Source organism: Eptatretus burgeri, chromosome 3 (genome assembly GCF_056783735.1).
Source record: "Eptatretus burgeri isolate ZD-2024b chromosome 3, Ebu_testis_v1, whole genome shotgun sequence".
Lineage (NCBI taxonomy): Eukaryota > Metazoa > Chordata > Myxini > Myxiniformes > Myxinidae > Eptatretus > Eptatretus burgeri.
Window position 1 is genome coordinate 15467903 of NC_140963.1, and position 17283 is coordinate 15485185.

Below are 17283 nucleotides of genomic sequence, written 5' to 3' on the forward strand. Positions count from 1 at the left end.
CGAAGGCTCGGAGCGGCACAGAAGCGAGAAAGGAAGGATCAGCGGTTGAAAGAGGACATTATGGCTGGCTTCCCCTCACCCAGGTGATGAAAACTGCATGATTCTTGTGTTCGTGCTGAGACAAATTGGCTCACATGGAGGAGCAAGACGCTGGCCATTGACTTTTGGCTGAATTGTGTGGGACCAACCTCGAAGCCTCATATTGAGCCATTGGGGGAAAGAAACTGCACCATTCAGCAGAGAGCAGCGGCGTCGGTGAGGGCGACCGACGAAAGAAGCTGCACAGCAGTCTCTGAGCCCCGGAACCGAGTATCACCACCCAAATTGCCTCCTGTACGTTTCCCGCCCAGAGAGAGCGGCTGGACGCCATTTTGGGTGCATTTTCCCGTGCAGGATGACGCGGCTTGACCCAAAAGCTCATAAAAGATCACTTCTGGATCCGAAGCCAAGTGCCAGAATCAAGGAGGATTTTTCCTTGTTTACTCTGTCCCCTTGTCTGTATTTAAGTCTGTGTGGAGGCACCTCAAAATTTGAGTTAGTTTTACATCACGTTCCATCTCATTATTATCCTGTTTTGAATTATCACCAATGTAAATATTTGATTTTCATTAAACACTGTATTTATTTAAGTTTCTTGTGTCTGTCTATCTGTCGTGGGTTCGAGATAAACCTCCTTGTGCTGTGCTTCCATCTACTCCGTCCTTGCTGCCGTTTCTTTCCCGCATGCATCATAATCTCCGAGAATCTCGGCTGTAAGCCTCCAAAGGAAATTATTTGGGCATCCATCCAGGGAGGGGCTGGCTAACCGTGAGATAAAGCTTATATATACATATATATTATTACTTATTTTGGGAATGTAAATTGTTGCATGATCGCCTCTCAATCAGAGGGAGAGAGGGTTGTAGCAATTGAGGTACAAATTGCATAGTTAATTGGTGTCGGGAAAGAGAAGAACGCTTGGAAATTTAAGGGAAATAATTTATTACTACTGCTTCTCTTTGAGGCGATTAAACGCACGCGAGAAATGGCGGACATGAAGGAGATGGCGATGATTGTGCGAGATAGTGACCATGAAGGAAGCGAGCCGGGGACGGAGTTTTTCGTCCTCCCCCGTCCCAAGCGTCAGTCCCTCCTCCCCCAGAGTGATGGAGAATGAAATGCAGGGAGCGGATGCGATGACTCTCCAGGTCAGGTTAAAACAATCAATGGAACAAATGAATAAACAAAGTGAACAAACGAATGAATTGAAGGGACAGATTAATGGGATGGAAAAAAAAATTGATAAACAAAGGAATGAAATGAAAGAAATTGGGTCAACAAATCAAAGAATTGACAAAGTAGACAATGGCTTGAAGGGCTATCGCACCTATGTGGATGCCATAATGCAATGGCAGAAAAAGGAATTTGGATTTTCTAAGTGCCAGGTGGTGGTTTGGCTGAGGAGGTGCAAAAGTTGGAAACTCGTGTAACTGAACAAGAGCTGGTGTTCGCTGAAAAAGGTTTATGGGAGTCACAATTGACAGAGGAAAGGATGAATGAGATGTCACAGGAGCGGCTAAACACTCGGGACAATACCATCAAAGGAGAGGTGATAGAAACAAAAAAGTTTCTGTTGGTCTCAGTGGTGACGTTGATGGTTCTGATGAGACCATGCTTTGGCTGGCTGACTCGTACAAAGCCAATGGTGAAGTTAAACTTGACTGGCAGCACTTTGACATTGGGGATGTTACTGGACAGGGTCTCGCAGATTTGGCAGAGCCAATGTTTGAACCATTTGCAGAACAGGTATTAAAGGAGAGCGGCAGTGACATTGACATGCCAAGTATCGAGCAACTGGCTGTTCTTGAAACAATCGAAAGTGAGCTTGCCGATGTAAACTCTGGAGAGTGACTTGGCCAATTTAAGGAGGTGCAAGACGATTTAACAGTCGCAGTTGGATCTCAAGAGAAATAGCAGGATGCTTGACAAATGAACCAGTGTGAGAGTGATGTTTACCTCCGTCGCCGAAGGTGAAGGAGGTTATGTTTTCACCTCTTTCTGTCTGTCTGTTTGCCCGTTTTTGTTTGTTTGTTAATTGCCGGAATCCTTCGGATTTCGATAATTATGTTGGTCGGTTGTGTGTGTCATTCTGTGTCTGTCTGTCTGTTTGTTTACCCTGTAGCAGCCACACCGTTTCAGCGATCATGACCAAACTGGGTACAGACGTCGGCCATGGTCCAACTTAGACACTTGTCGTTTTTGGTGAATCTAGGTCAAAGGTCAAGGTCAAGGTCACCGAAAAACCGAAATTCTTATTTTCGCAATAACGTCCGCTAAAATGGTCGTATCGATTTCAAACTAAATCCAAAATGTGCATCTTCCAATACTGCATCCAACCATATGTCTCATTGGGGTGTCACACCAACACCCTTCTTAGCGGTCGGGGGTCGAATGTCAGGGGGGGGGTCGAGTCAAAACTTTCAAATTGCGATAAAAACACCATTTCAAGTCCGATTGACTTCCAAATAATGATCATGACCAAACTAAGTGCTATAACTCATGAAACAGTTGCACTATCGACTTATAAGAACCAAATTGATTTCCAGGTTTTTGTTTTTTCAGAGATCATGGAGACATGACAAAGTTATTCCGGCAATTCCTTGCTCAACGAGCAATTTCATTTGTTTGTTTACAGGATATCTCAAAAAGTTGTAGACAGATCCGGATTAAATTTGGTGGACAGGTTGGGTGTGTGACAAGGACGAACTGATTAGATTTTGGTGAAGATCCAGATCTGGATCCAGATCCGACTACAAAAAATTTTCAGTGATTCTTCACCATTGAGAGATCGGGATAAACTAATATATAGTACGATATCTCAAAAAGCTGTTGACAGATTCGGACGAAACTTCGTGGACATGTTGGGTGTGTGACTAGGAAGAATCGATGCAATCTTGATGAAGATCCAAATCCGGATCTAGATATGAGAATTATTTATTTTTATAAATAATTTTTCATTGAGAGATAGGGTGAAAAACGATATATAGCATGATATTTCAAAAATGTATTGGGCTACCAATATGGTCTCATGGATCAGGCAATACATGGCGGATGTATGCGTTCTACTGAGTTCCTTTCTAATTTGATATCTAATCGCTTCCACAAGAATCTTAAAATCAGTGTTCCTATGAAATCCTCGTTCATAAAAAATGGTTGGTGAAACAACTCCTAATATATATATATATATATATATATATATATATATATATATATATATATATAATATAATATATATAATATAATATATATATATATATATTATATATATATATATATATATATGTATTGCATTGTATATGGAAAGCTAACTCAATGAAGGACAATCTGAAGTCACTCCATTAACCTTGTAATTTGAAGACATCAGTTTGTTATTTAAGTGAGACTTTAATATCAGTGTGCCCCATCAAATATGTCGACATCCAAAAAAACAAAACAAATAAAAACATTGACAGCATATCGTGCAAATGATTTGGAAAGATGCTGGCACCTGGATAACTAAAGTATGTCATTGGTGTATAATTTCCCACTGTGTAACATCTCACATGAAGGATAAAGTCGAGAAGAACAGCATTTAACAAGACTTATTGCTTGACTTTTGTCTCGCCCAAAACCCTGGGTCTTCAATAAACCGTTTACCAATGTCTACTCATCTCATCTAAGTTACCATTGCTCTAAACATGCGAGTTTCGCTCAAAAGATGCACAAGTTCCTGGTTAACCTTGATATGTCCTATGCAACTGGGGTTGAAGCAACAATGCTATTGTTTCAAAGCCTGTGAATCTCTCTTGACTGGTCGTCTTTCTCTGCTCTTCTCAAGGTCCTTTTAGAGAGCATACAGAGATTTCTGTGCAATAGAAAGTAGAATTCTCTGTATCACAGTGCAAAATAACTCACAGGAATTTGACTTACAGTGTCGTATCAAAGTATCTTATGTGGTATGACAAGCTGAAGCATACGAAGATAAGAATTGAAGAGTGGATTCAAGCTAAATAGCTTCTATCTTTCAAGGCAATCTTGGTGTACAGTAAAAGCTTAGCCAAGACAGGTCATTGCTAAGAGTAGGTGAACAATCTCTGAGAATCAAAGTGAAATGTATAAGCTTGATTACAAAAGAACCCAGATGGATTTTTCAGACAGCCTTTATAAAATTGAGAAACCGTCAGACATGTAGTAGAGTTTAACACTGCCTGTTCTCAGTCATTTACTCACCGCACTGAAACTGGAAAAGGAATGTGAATCAGTAACCTGCAAACTCGGAGAGCAATCAAATTACTTGTAATAAGTTATAGAACAACTGATTCTATTCTTAATCGACACAAGCTATTTATCGACCTCACGGGTGGGTACAGAATGTAAATTTGAAGGGGAATCCTGTACAATCATTGCTGAAGCTAAATAAATGACTACATTGCTAATATAATATGGGGGAATTAAAGTGGTTTGCCAAGTGGATGTGGCAACAGGGCCATGACAACAATAACGATATTCCAATACGATGCACTTCATATAAACGTACTCACATTATAAAATCATATATTTTATAGACAAACTCATGTTCTTAATAGCACGTAATATGTAGACGTACTCACATTATTCGAGTACTAGTTTATAGACACTCACATTCTACTAGTACATACATTCTAATAGCATGTACTTAAGATATACTCCTGTTCGAACAGTACGTACCAAAAATGGCAATAAGTCACTTGAACCAAGTGGACAAAATTTGGTGGACATGTTGTGTGGTGTGTGACAAGGTCAAATTGATTCGATTTTGGTGAAAATCCAGATCTGGATGGGAGTCTGGAGGGAGGGAGTGGGTGGGAGTAAGAAGGGGTTGGAGGAGGGACCCGGCTTTACCTGGCAACACCGGGTACTTTTGCCAGTACATATGTATATGTACAGGGTGTTTCAAAAAGATTGATACTAATTTGACCTCCTGCCATTTCTTGGTTTTTTGACCGATACCATTTTCCTATTCAGGGTTTGGTAGTGTTTTTGTGGTATTTGTTCCCTGGGATTTCTAGGTCCGTAGCTCAACTATGCCACTTACAGTGAAGCAAAAGAAAAAAGTGATGGCTGTGTGGAATGAGACTAAATCATGTGTGGACACCAGCCAGAAAATGTTGTTGTGGTTGTTGAAAATGTTGTTGAAGGCACTGTTCAAGTGGAAATTGGCTTCATCATTGAACCAGAGCAGGATGATCCAGTTTGGGTACCACTCAATCCTGTCACTGAGCCAGTTGCAAATATCAAGTCTCCTTCTCATGTCATCTTAATTCAGTTTATGCCGAATAGAGATGATGCATGGGAAAAGCTTCAGTTCCTTAGTGAGGAAATGACAGACGGATGTATGTTTGATGCCGAGCTCCTGTGAGCGCTGACGGTGGGACTTCTTGGGACTGTCTACTGCAGAATCACGCATTGCGTCGATGTTGGCTTAGCTCTTGGTACTGATGCTGGCCTGCCACTGTTGTCCTTGCTCTGGTTGTGCACTGCACCCTTGCGCTAAAAATGTTTCACAATAAGTTGAATGGCAGAATTTACGTGTTCTGAGGTCGTATTGCCGGCAGAACCTCTGGTGGGTGTCTACATATGTTTTAGTCTCTTGCGCAGAGCCACCACTTTTGTCTTCTGCTTCACTGTTAATGGCATAGTTGAGATACAGAGCTAGAAGTCCCAGGGAACAAATACCACGATAACACCACCAAACACTGGAAAGGAAAACGGTAAAGGTCAAAAAACAAAGAAATGGCAGGAAGTCATAGTTGTATCAATCTTTTTGAAACACAATATATTGTTGCGGGCTGGGGCTCAGGTGAGAAGACCACCGGGGGGGGGGGGGGGGAAGCTATCTCTGGTTCTCAGCAGACTCCCCAGAATTGCCGGCCGTCGCACACGGATGATTCCGTGACGCGGCGGGTCGCTAACCGACCGTGAACATGAATAACTCAACCATGTGACTTAGGCTCCTCCATTTAGTTAATCTGGTAACCGAAAAATAACCACGTGATTGAATTACCAGGGGACATGCAGTCAGTATGCCTTGTCTGAACCGGATCACTTTACCAGATCAGATGCAGCCGAGCGACACTGCCAAGGACGCACTGGCTAAAAGGAACGGATCGTTGGGAATAAAGTCCCGGCTAAGTTAGGATACAGACCATGCTGGATCAATGAAAGAACAAACAAAAACGAGCTGGGAACATTTCCACAAAGGATTTATTACAGGCAGGCGAGGAAAGATATGTGGCACAATGAATGTTGTTTCTTGTTGTCTGTAGCAGGAATACATACTGTATATATATATATATATATATATATATATATATATATATATATATATATATATATATATATATATATATATATACATACATACATACAGTATACACTGATGAGCCAAAACATTATGACCACTGGCAGGTGAAGTGAATAACATTGATTATCTTGTTACAATGGCACCTGTCAAGGGGTGGGATATATTCGGCAGCAAGTGAACAGTCAGTTCTTGAAGTTGATGTGTTGGATGCAGGAGAAATGGGCAGGAGTAAAGACCTGAGCGACTTTGACAAGGGCCAAATTGTTATGGCCAGACGACTGGGTCAGAGCATCTCTGAAATGGCAAGGCTTGTGGGGTGCTCACGGTCAGCAGTGGTGAGTACCTACCGACAGTGGTCCGAGGAGGGACAAACCACAAACCGGCGACAGGGTATTGGGCGCCCGAGGTTCATCGATGTGTGAGGGCAACGAAGGCTATCCCGTCTGGTCCGAACCGACAGAAGGTCTACTGTGGCACAAGTCACAGGAAATTTCAATGGTGGTCATGGGAGGAATGTGTAACAATCCACAGTGCATCACACCCTGCTGTGTATAGGGCTGCGTAGCCACAGACCGGTCAGAGTACCCATGATGACCCCTGTCCACCGTTGAAAGAACATACAATGGGCAGGCGTGCATTGGAACTGGACCTTGGAACATTGGAAGAAGGTCGCCTGGTCTGATGAGTTCCATCTTCTTTTGGATCACGTGGATGGTCGTGTACGTGTGCGCCATTTACCTGGGGAAGTGATGGCACCAGGATGCACTGTGGGAAGACGACAAGCCGGTGGAGGGAGTGTGATGCTCTGGGAAATGTTCTGCTGGGAAACCCTGGGTCCGGCCATTCATGTGGACGTCAATTTGACACGTGTCACCGACCTAAACATCATTGTAGACCAGGTACATCCCTTCATGGCAATGGTATTCCCTGATGGCAGTGGCTTCTTTCAGCAGGATAATGCGCCCTGCCACACTGTACGCATTGTTCGGGAATGATTTGAGGAACATGATGAAGTGTTCATGGTGTTGCCCTGGCCTCCAAATTCTCCAGATCTCAATCCGATTGAGCATCTGTGGGATGTGCTGGACTGACAAGTTTGATCCACGGCGGCTCCACCTCGCAACTTACAGCACTTGAAGGATCTGCTGCTAATGTTTTGGTGCCAGATGCCACAGGACGCCTTCAGGGGTCTTGTCGAGTCCATGCCTTGGCGGGTCGGTGCTGTTTTGGCGGCACACGGAAGACCAACAGCATATTCGGCAGGTGGTCATAATGTTTTGGCTCATCAGTATATATGTATATATATATATATATACATACATACATACATACACACACACACATATATATATATATATATACATATATATTATATACATATTATATACATATACACATACATACATCACATGCACACACACACACACACACACACACACACACACACACACACACACACACACACACACACACACACACACACCTGTAATGGCATAAGGTTTTCCTTTCACAAGTTAATATTTTTGCTCACACTGCTTACCTGTCTCATGAGGAGCATCACCCTTTGTCTCCTTAGGCTGCCCAATGGAGTTGCAAGTGAAGGAAAGAAAGAGGTGCTTGCAGAGCTCCTGGGGAACCTGAGCTTCTAAATACGTGTTCATAAAGTGCTGGAAGCCCTCAAAGTCCATTGGCTGTCAGGATATCAAGAAGTCATGGGACAAGGGTGGGGAAGGACAAAAACAAATTACTCCATCAAAACGTAATATTTCATGAACTTCACTTTGCCCCAGCATCGTGATGATTGAAGTTCAATTGAACGTATTGAGCGGTGCTATTGTGCTTTCAATATGTCTTAATCGATATCGTTGTCACATAAAATGTCGATTATAAAATCCACTGGAATGTGGATCTTCAAAATGAGGTTCACGTTTTTCCTTGAAAGAATGGAAGTAATGAAAGCATTATGATTGCAAAAAATTACAATGTTTGGCAAAGGAGAAATACATTTGTCGATAATTTCATAAATCTTCGTTCCGAAGAAAGTTATGCATGTCAGGATTTTTATTTATTTATGGTGGAAATAAGTTCAACATCAAATGTTAAAAACAAGATTAACAACTTCGTTGGTTGGCGGGGGATAAAAAAGAAGGTGAAGTTCAAATTTGGGAATTTTTCATCAGCAATATGCGATGTTTTGGATCTGCATTTAGGAGTAGTGTGAATGAAATTCCTGCATTCATGCTTCGCACATTACAGGCAGCAGAAATGTTTGACCGGTATTGAGTGAAAGGGCAAACCATTTTTTTTTGTGTGTGTGTGTATACCTTGTCGAGGCTCGTATGAGAGCTAACACACAACACACAGCGAGGGGGGCATGAGACAAGAGGGGCGAGAGTGGGAAGGACAAATCAGTGGGGAACAGAGACATCAGGAGATCTGTGAAAGGGAGAGGGATGGGGTGGAGAACACGGGGAATACAAGATGGACATAACAGGGACTTTCAGGAAGGAAAGCAGGGAATTTGAAGGATGTGTATTTGGCATGAATTAACGGGGATAGAAAAGATCGAGGATTTGGATGGGGGGGGGGATGATAAGAGGTGGTGGTGGTGAACAGCTGTTTTGAGGCCTGTAGGGAAGAATGGGATTCAACAGAGTGAAGGAGTTTATTCCAAAAGCGGGGAAAAAGAGGAATTAAAGAGTGAAGGTGAGCTGTGATTCGTGATTTTGGTAGTTTCACCAGAAGGGGGTTGTTGGTGGACCTTGAGTGCCCTGCGGAAATATGGTGGAGAAAAATTGCAGACAGAGCAGGAGGGGCGAGACCAGAGAGGAGACGGTGGAAGACAGAAAGCGAGAAACCATTGGCGAGAGCAGTCGATGTGAGTGAACTGTTGGAATTGTTAGTGCTTTCGTTATGTTTTTATTTTTTTTTTTATAAAAGGCACAAAATAGACTCACAAAAAATATCAAGCAGTCGTTATTCTTCTTTTGACCTCAATTTACATATTTAGTGGGTTTGGCCGCTTGGATCTTCCTCCTCAAAAGTGGGCTCTATTCCTGAATTGCAGGGACCAACTTTATTTCCTTCGACACTGAATCGCACCATCAAATTTTTTGCTGACCCCGACACCGCTTCTCTCGCGGTTAGTTCATGACCCTTATTCATGGCTTCCCATCTTCGGTCCTAATGCTCTCCCCAAACCACTTCTGTCTCACAGCTCTCATCTCCTCCATGATACTTCTTCCTACCAGCTCATTCCTAACATTGGGTGGTCGCTAGACTACCCTTAGTCTCAGGTTTTCCGTCTGTTTGTCTGTTTGTTTGTATGTAATGGACAGCTCTGGAGGCCAGAGGGGTCAACCGATTTTGATGAAACTTGACTGGTAGTTTCATACCAAGATCAAGTTGTACGCTTTTGAGCACCGTTGCTATGGACGCCACCATTGGCTAGCAACGGGACTTTGAATTTTTTTTCGAAAATTCCCCCAAAAAATTTTTTCGAAAATCTAAAATCTGCTTCTGCGCTTTTATGCACACTACAATCAACCTCTTTGTGAAAAAATTTCAGCCCGATCCGTCAAAAACTGTATGACTAGTATGCAATTATATTGCTATATGCTTTCACCCCAACGTTCACGTTGGGATTCCCTAACATAGGGTTAGGGAATCGAACACAAATGATGAATGGACAGTTGCTCGTCATGTTCCTATATGGAACTACGAACGGCAAAAATGCCATCTGATGTGGTCTCTTTTGTACATATTTCAAATTCGCCTTAGTCTAGCGACCACCCATGTCGCCTACCGGCTTGTCTTAATCTTTCCATATTTCCCATATTAACATTCTCATCTAGTTATTTTCAACATCTTTACCTCTTTCTTCCTCACCACCCATGTTTCAGCACCATAAATCATCACAAGTTGAACTCTACTTTCATTTTCCATTGTAAAAACATTTTTGCATCAAAGATCACAACAGCCACTTTCTATAATTTCTTCAATACCGCCTTCACCTTTCATCTTGCTATCAATTCACATCCCCCTTCCTCATCAAGCACCGAGCATAATTACTTGAAAATAACAGTTTTTACCAAGGCCTCGTTCCTCTTCAATGCACTGTTGAATGCTTCCCTTTGTCTTCTCTGAATATCATATTTTGACAACATTCGTCTTCAACCCTCCTATATCCACACTTTCTCAACATCTCAAGAAACTCGCCTGCAGTTCCTAATTACTGTTAGCTGTAATCAAAAGGTCATCCACAAATAATTTCAATGCGCAGCCTCTTCTCGCATCTCTTCATGATAATGATAAACAGGAGTGAGCTGGGGATGCAGCCATATTCTCATCTCCAAGAATGGCCTCCCATCATTCTCACTGTTGTCCTGGAACAACGGTGCAGAACTGTGAATATTATTCTCATCAATTTTTCAGGTTTCTTTTTTGAAACACTCCCCAACCCTATCCAACCCTTCTTCCTCAACAGCATCACCACTGATGGTAAATATTCTTTCATTGATAACATTACTGTAATATTATGCTGAGTCTGCTTTTTAGATCAGTGACCAATTAGAAGCATTAGGTTACAATCTGAGAAAAAAATTAGAAATTTCGTGACTTTGTTTGGTGAATCAACGGTCTTTTGGTAAATGTCATAGGCCTACAATTTGACAAGCAAACAATCAAAATGTCCAAAATGCACTGGATTCAAAATATTACAAAAGAAAAACCAAATCAAGTTGTAATGGTTCCTGATAAACACAGAAAAGAGCAACATAAAGAATAACATCGAAGAATGAGGATTAAATAAGATAAAACATTTTCGTGGTGCTGAGTGGTGCTCACATGCAGCTTCCTTTACCACTGACAAGGAGAAATAGAACGGCACTTGGGAGAGGGCATACCTCCCAACCAGGCTGAATAGTTTACGTTTCGTATCCCACCGATAGGCCGGATCTGTGTCTGGACCTAAACCAAGTTTCATCCGAATCCGGACTTCACTTTTTGAAATATTCTCCTTTATATAATTTTAGCCCGATCTCTAATGGTGAAGAATCACTTGTAAATTTCTCGTATCTGGATCCAGATTCGGGTCATCACCAAAATCTAAGCAATACGTCCTTGTCACACACCCAACCTGTCCACAAAGTTTCATCCGGATCGGTCCGTAACTTTTTGAGACATCCTGCTCACAGACAGACAGACAGACAGACAGACAGACAAACCTGCTTCGCGTCGTCGTGAGAAACTGTTTTTTTTTTTTAAACAAAAAACGATACAAAAATGATGAGGTAGAGATATAATTACAATGTGTTAATTATGAAATTGTAAAAGAGAAACCCTATTGAGAGAATAATGACCTTGTAATGTGAAGTCACAGGCTTGATGTTGGCTGAATAGTTAAGGTGGCTGGCTTAAGATCCTCGGGTCTCGAGTTCAAGCCCCCGTCATGTTGTTGAATTGACACCAGGTAGGGGAGGGTTGACTCAGCCTGTCATTCTTCTGAGGTCAGCAAAATGAGTGCCAGTTTACTGGAGTAATTACCATTCGGGGTAACATGCGTCAGAATGGCAACCTGTCCAGGACTGTACTCCTTGCCAACGAAACTGCCTTGGCAGCCATATGTGCCTTGCAGTGCAAAATGAATGGTATTATTATTATTATTAATATTATTATTATTATTATTATTATTATTATGTGAAGTCACTTTGCTGTAGATTGATTATTATTAGCCTCACCCATTCCCAAAGGGACAGGAAAGGGTATTATAATTGATCTGTGTGTCAGTGTGTGTGTGTCAGTGTGTGTGTGTCAGTGAGTCAATCAGTGAGTCTGCACACCAGATCAACATTAATATATCACTCTTGGGTGGCATACTTTAATATTGCATCCCCAAATGACGTTAAGCACAACTTGACAAACTTGTCTATAGTAGCCATAACATTTATACTTCTAATTTAACCAAAAGTTGATTTCATACCTTGAATGTGGATTATGTCAATGCTATATCTGGACCCATTCCTGCATGTGTTTCCCACACCACCCATGAATTGGGTGTGCTGCAAGGCTGACAAGTTCTACCATATGTATGTCCAACCAGCCTTAGGCACAGTTCGACAAAGTTGATTTAAATATCCAGTATACTTGTAAAAAAAAATTTGTGTTTATCAATTACACCGACATTTGAAATAAGAAATGAAATCAAACACATCATGTCGTTTGGTCATATTGTTGCGAATCTGGAAGCCATGATCACACTCAACATTCATGTCTTTTAGCTCAGATATCTCGGTAAGTATGTGTTTTATAGATAGCTTCCTTCCCCTTGTCCAATGGGTAAATCAATGTAAATGCGCTGCGATTTGTTTTGGTAGGAGGATTTCTTGTCATTTCAACTACAACAACAGAGCGGACCACTACAGCTCGGAATGAAACAACAAGCAGAAACCCTCAGCTCCCGGCATCCCCCGCGTGCTTACTAGGGGAGAGGTCAACTCCCACCCCCCGAACACCAAGCAGAAACCCTCAGCTCCCGGCGTCCCTCGTGTGCTTATGAGGGGAAAGGTTGAGCTCCCACCCACCGATTCGCTTGGCAAAGCGCCAAGTGGGGGAAGGGTTGAGCCACGCCTAGAAAAATGGCGAAACGAATGTCTGCCTGAGCGAGCGTGCCGGGAAGGATATAAAGAAGCAGAGGATCCTCGCACGAGAAGTCTGCCTGGCTTGGCTTGGTCGTCGCCGTCATCTTCTTCCTCCTCCTCCTCCGTATGGTCGCGAGCTTGGACACCACCTCGTCTCACCTCAGCCGGGTTCGGCTGCGCTGGCCAGTCCTTCGGTGACTGGAGCTCCCGGAAGGAGGGAACGTCCAGCCACGCGCTCACGGCCAGGTAGGCATTCGTTTCGCCTGATCTACCCTGATCTTCAGCCGACTGTCCTCCGGGCTGAAGGTCCAAATAAAGACCTTTCGGTCCAATTCTTTGGGTGTGCGTGTGTGTGTGTGTGTGTGTGTGTGTGTGTGTGTGTGTGTGTGTGTGTGTGTGTGTGCGTGCGTGTCCCTGGGCCCGTCTATAAGTAGTGAACTGTATAAGTGCTTTCTCGCTGTACAGTACATCATTGCCTTGCTTTATTCGGTTTAATTCTGCTTCTGACGTGCTTCCCTCATTCCCCACCTATTGCATTATAAATAAACCCCAATTGTTCAATGTTTCAGTTCGTTCGCGTCCCTTCTTTCATTGACTGAGCGTGTCGCGTGCTGGGGAAGATTAGCAAGGCCGTTGTGCTGCCGTAAGGAGACATCTGGACCGACGGTTCTCAGCGATTAAACCGCTCGGAATCGCACACGGAATGAGCACGCTAAGCGGCTCATTTCCGTACGATTTCCATCGAGGGTGTGAAGACTCGGTATATCGCCACGTGGTCTCTAGGTATTTTGAAGATTTGGCAAATAACCCTGTACCACGTAGTGGAAATATTGACCCTTCACGGTCCGAAAGGGACCCATACTCTGCGGACTCTTCCGAACAGTACGATCTGAATTCCGGGCGATCGGTCGAGCCGACTCTACCGCTCCATCTGGTGGTCGTGCTCGCGGCCACCGTCCCGGCCCCGCAACAATATCAACATTTTTTGTTTGATAAACGTGACATTGACATAGAAATGTCAACACGTGTGCAAAAGAAGGCATTTAGAGTTGGCCGGTAAAGCATGCTGATTTGCATTGCTGATGGACGGGTCGAGCAAAATATCAGCTGATAAAGTTTTCACAACATTGTCGTTCAAAAGGTCTAGAAGTGCGGTTTGGAACTATTGCGGGACGGTTAAAGAAGATAGTCTGAAAGTTGCATGCTCACTTTGCTCAATAGAAATTGCTCATCACTGCAATGTGTTCAATATGTGAAAACATTTGAAAACCAAACACCAGAGAGAGGACCGATTAGTGATCGTTGAGAATGTGGATTCAAATCAACCAAAATCTGCAACAGCAACAAGTTAGCTTTCATAGTCGACGATTGAAAGCTCGCTTGCCCTAGTAATGCTCTGGTACGTTGCCTTCCCTTCCCCTCACACTGCGTTCTCCTCCCCTCCTGCCCTCATGATGCCTTCCCTTCCCCTCCCCTCATGCTAACCTCCTCCCAAACCCCTTCCACCACTATACAACCCTCCGTAGGTCAAGGAGAGGAAAGGGCGTCAAAAAAGGGGAATCGGCACCTTGACAGCAAACATGTTCCCTACCAATAGAACACCTTTGCATCAATATAGGTTCCAAAAATAAGCAAAGCATTTACTGCATTGTTACCAATAAAAATGTCACCGATTAAACAGTATTTCTAACAATAGAGGTCATCTTTTCTGATTGCGCATACAATGCAGATCTTCATTACAGCCTTCCATATCTTCATCATCAAAATGTCATGCTATTACACAATTGTGACATTGTCATTCAATTTATATTTCAGTTACTCCATGAATGGTGTCTTTGCATAGCTAGAATATGTTAACATTAGAAACAAAAAAAAGCAATTCACACTTGTGTGTCCATGTTGCAAGGATTTGGCCTCAAAGACCACACACTGGGCATGCGGCCTTGAGCTGAGCCATCCTTGCGTCGCCAAAACTATCATTTCCACCCATTGTGCTTTCATAGCAATTTCTACCAAAGCTATAAACTGGATGACATCCACTTGCACTACATCTTGGGCACACACATTTTGATGCATCGCATTCATTATAACCCCCCAAAAATGGCAAACGTGAACCCCACACTGGGGTGGAAGCCATGTCATTTCCAAAAATAGTCGGAAGCCACGTTACAACAACAATTCCATCAACCTGATTTCACACACCAAAGTTAAACTACTACAGATTCTTTACTCTTGATTTTTTGCTGTGCTGTCCTTTTTCCTATCTTTCTCATTGGTGTTTTTGTACTGATTACTTTTTTTCATGTTTACTTGTCATAGTTGCAGTAGTTTCAGAAGCAGTTTTACTTGTACCTGCCATTTACTGGTGTGCTTTGCTATATTCTTGTGAAGGAGAGTTTTATCTTAAAGCATGCTCATTAATGGGATTTTTCACCCTCAATGTTTTTTTGGTCCCTCCAACTCCAGGCCTGTCCTTTCAGGACACACAGGCCTGTCTGTGGTCTGTATCTGTGTAACCTGTGCAGGACACACAGGAGCAGTGCTCACTCTGTTCTCAAATATGCAGTCAAATATCTATTTTCAACAGCGTAGTGAAAATGTAGTACGAGCCTGGTGTGGCTCAGTGGTTAAGGCGGTGGCTTGGGATTCTTGGGGTCCTGAGTCCGAGCCCCACTGGCAGCTGAGTTAGCATCAGGGGGGTTGACTCAGCCTGTCATCCTTCCGAAGGTCGGCAAAATGAGCACCAGTATCCTGGTAATTATCCCTGCAGGGTCGAAGGAGACTAAAGGGTTGGCGTCAGGAAGGGCATCCGGCTGTAAAAACATTGCCGCAAGAAAGGGTACCATGATTGGAGCCCGCAAAAAGCTGGCCCTTGCTCAGAGATAAAGGCTTTCAAATGGTGTGATATGCACCCCTACTACATTTTCACGACAAGTCAATTCATGGTCAAAAACATGGAGTATCCTGAATAAAACCCAAAGGGAAACCTTGCAGAATTTGTCTATAATAGTCCATTTGCACTTACAGAATACAGGTGGATTGCTGATGTAGGGTTTAGGGCATGACCTTGATACTGCTGGTATCATCATAAAGTAAGCATGCACCCCAAACGTCTGTGTGAAACTCACTCAGCCAGGTAAAGCTTCTAATTCATTCCTGTTGAATATCATCTTGCAAAACAAAGATTCAAGAGAATATGACAAGGTTGACAGTATAACAATGCAAGTTCAGCAAGCCTGAAGAGGTTGACACATTGATGGCACTTCAAGGTGACAAAAATACAATAACAGAAGGAAGAAAACTGCAAGCTGTGCAACTTTTGCCCTCAAATGTCGAAGATGCAGCGCTCGTGAACGTTTCATGAATAATGCTCAATTTACGTCAAGCTATGAAATAACCTCCCCCAAGATATCATGGCAGAAAGCACCCCCCTCTCCTTCCCCCATCTGCACACTGTCCCACTCAACCTCCCACCAAAAAGAAAAGACACCGCATCCAACTTCTCTAAACCCCCTGCCATCACGTAACAATGCAAACATCGGGTGAAATTGCAATTCAAACAATATTAACTTGCAAATCCTCTTCATAATTACCTCTGCCACTGAAGGTGTTTCATCCCCGTCTGCTTGCTTGTCTGTCAATGAGCAGGATACCTCAAAAAATTATTCAGCCGAAAATTGGTGGATAGGTTGGGATTGTAACAAGGTCAAATTGATTCGATTTTGGTAAAGATCCGGATCCGGATCCGATAATTTTTTAAGTGATTCGGCCAAAAACTATAATATGTAGTTTGATATCTCAAAAAAGATATGGACAGATTCGGACAAAAATTGGTGGAAGAGTCGGGTAGGTGACAAGAACAAGCCGATTATATCTTGGTCAAGGTCCGGATGCAGATCTGGCCTATCATTGGGATACAAAATGTAAACTGTTCAGTGTTCAGTCTGGCTGAGGTACGTGTTTTAACAAGTGCCGCTCCAGCTTGATCATGCGATGGTTTTTTCCGAAGACTGCATGGAGATTCGCTGTGGCCCAAATCCTGGTGTTCTGCTTGTTCATATAGCCAGACATGTGGAACCATGCCTCATCCATAAAGAAGGTGCACACTAAAATCTGATCTCCTTTTTTGCGACAAAATTTTGGAGCCATTGACAGTTCACCCAATTTTCTGCGTCTTCCGAGTGCAAGTTCATGAACAACATACACTTTATTGGCAACGATGTAGCATTTGCAGGTAAAATTGCATACTGAATGTAAAAACAAAATTTTTTTGTTTATCTCAAT

The 17283-nt window shown here is 42.8% G+C and overlaps 1 protein-coding gene across 7 annotated transcripts in view; it reads right to left on the reverse strand.

Annotated features, from left to right (window-relative positions):
- The window catches only part of LOC147029437 (diacylglycerol kinase beta-like), a 351555-nt gene that overhangs the window by 196449 nt on the left and 137823 nt on the right, over window positions 1-17283 (reverse strand). For all 7 annotated transcript variants that reach the window (XM_085872493.1, XM_085872491.1, XM_085872492.1 and 4 more), the window contains one exon: window positions 7902-8052. In XM_085872493.1, coding sequence (XP_085728619.1) covers window positions 7902-8049 — 148 coding nt within the window. In that variant the 5' untranslated portion in view covers window positions 8050-8052. The remainder of the gene's footprint in view (window positions 1-7901; window positions 8053-17283) is intronic.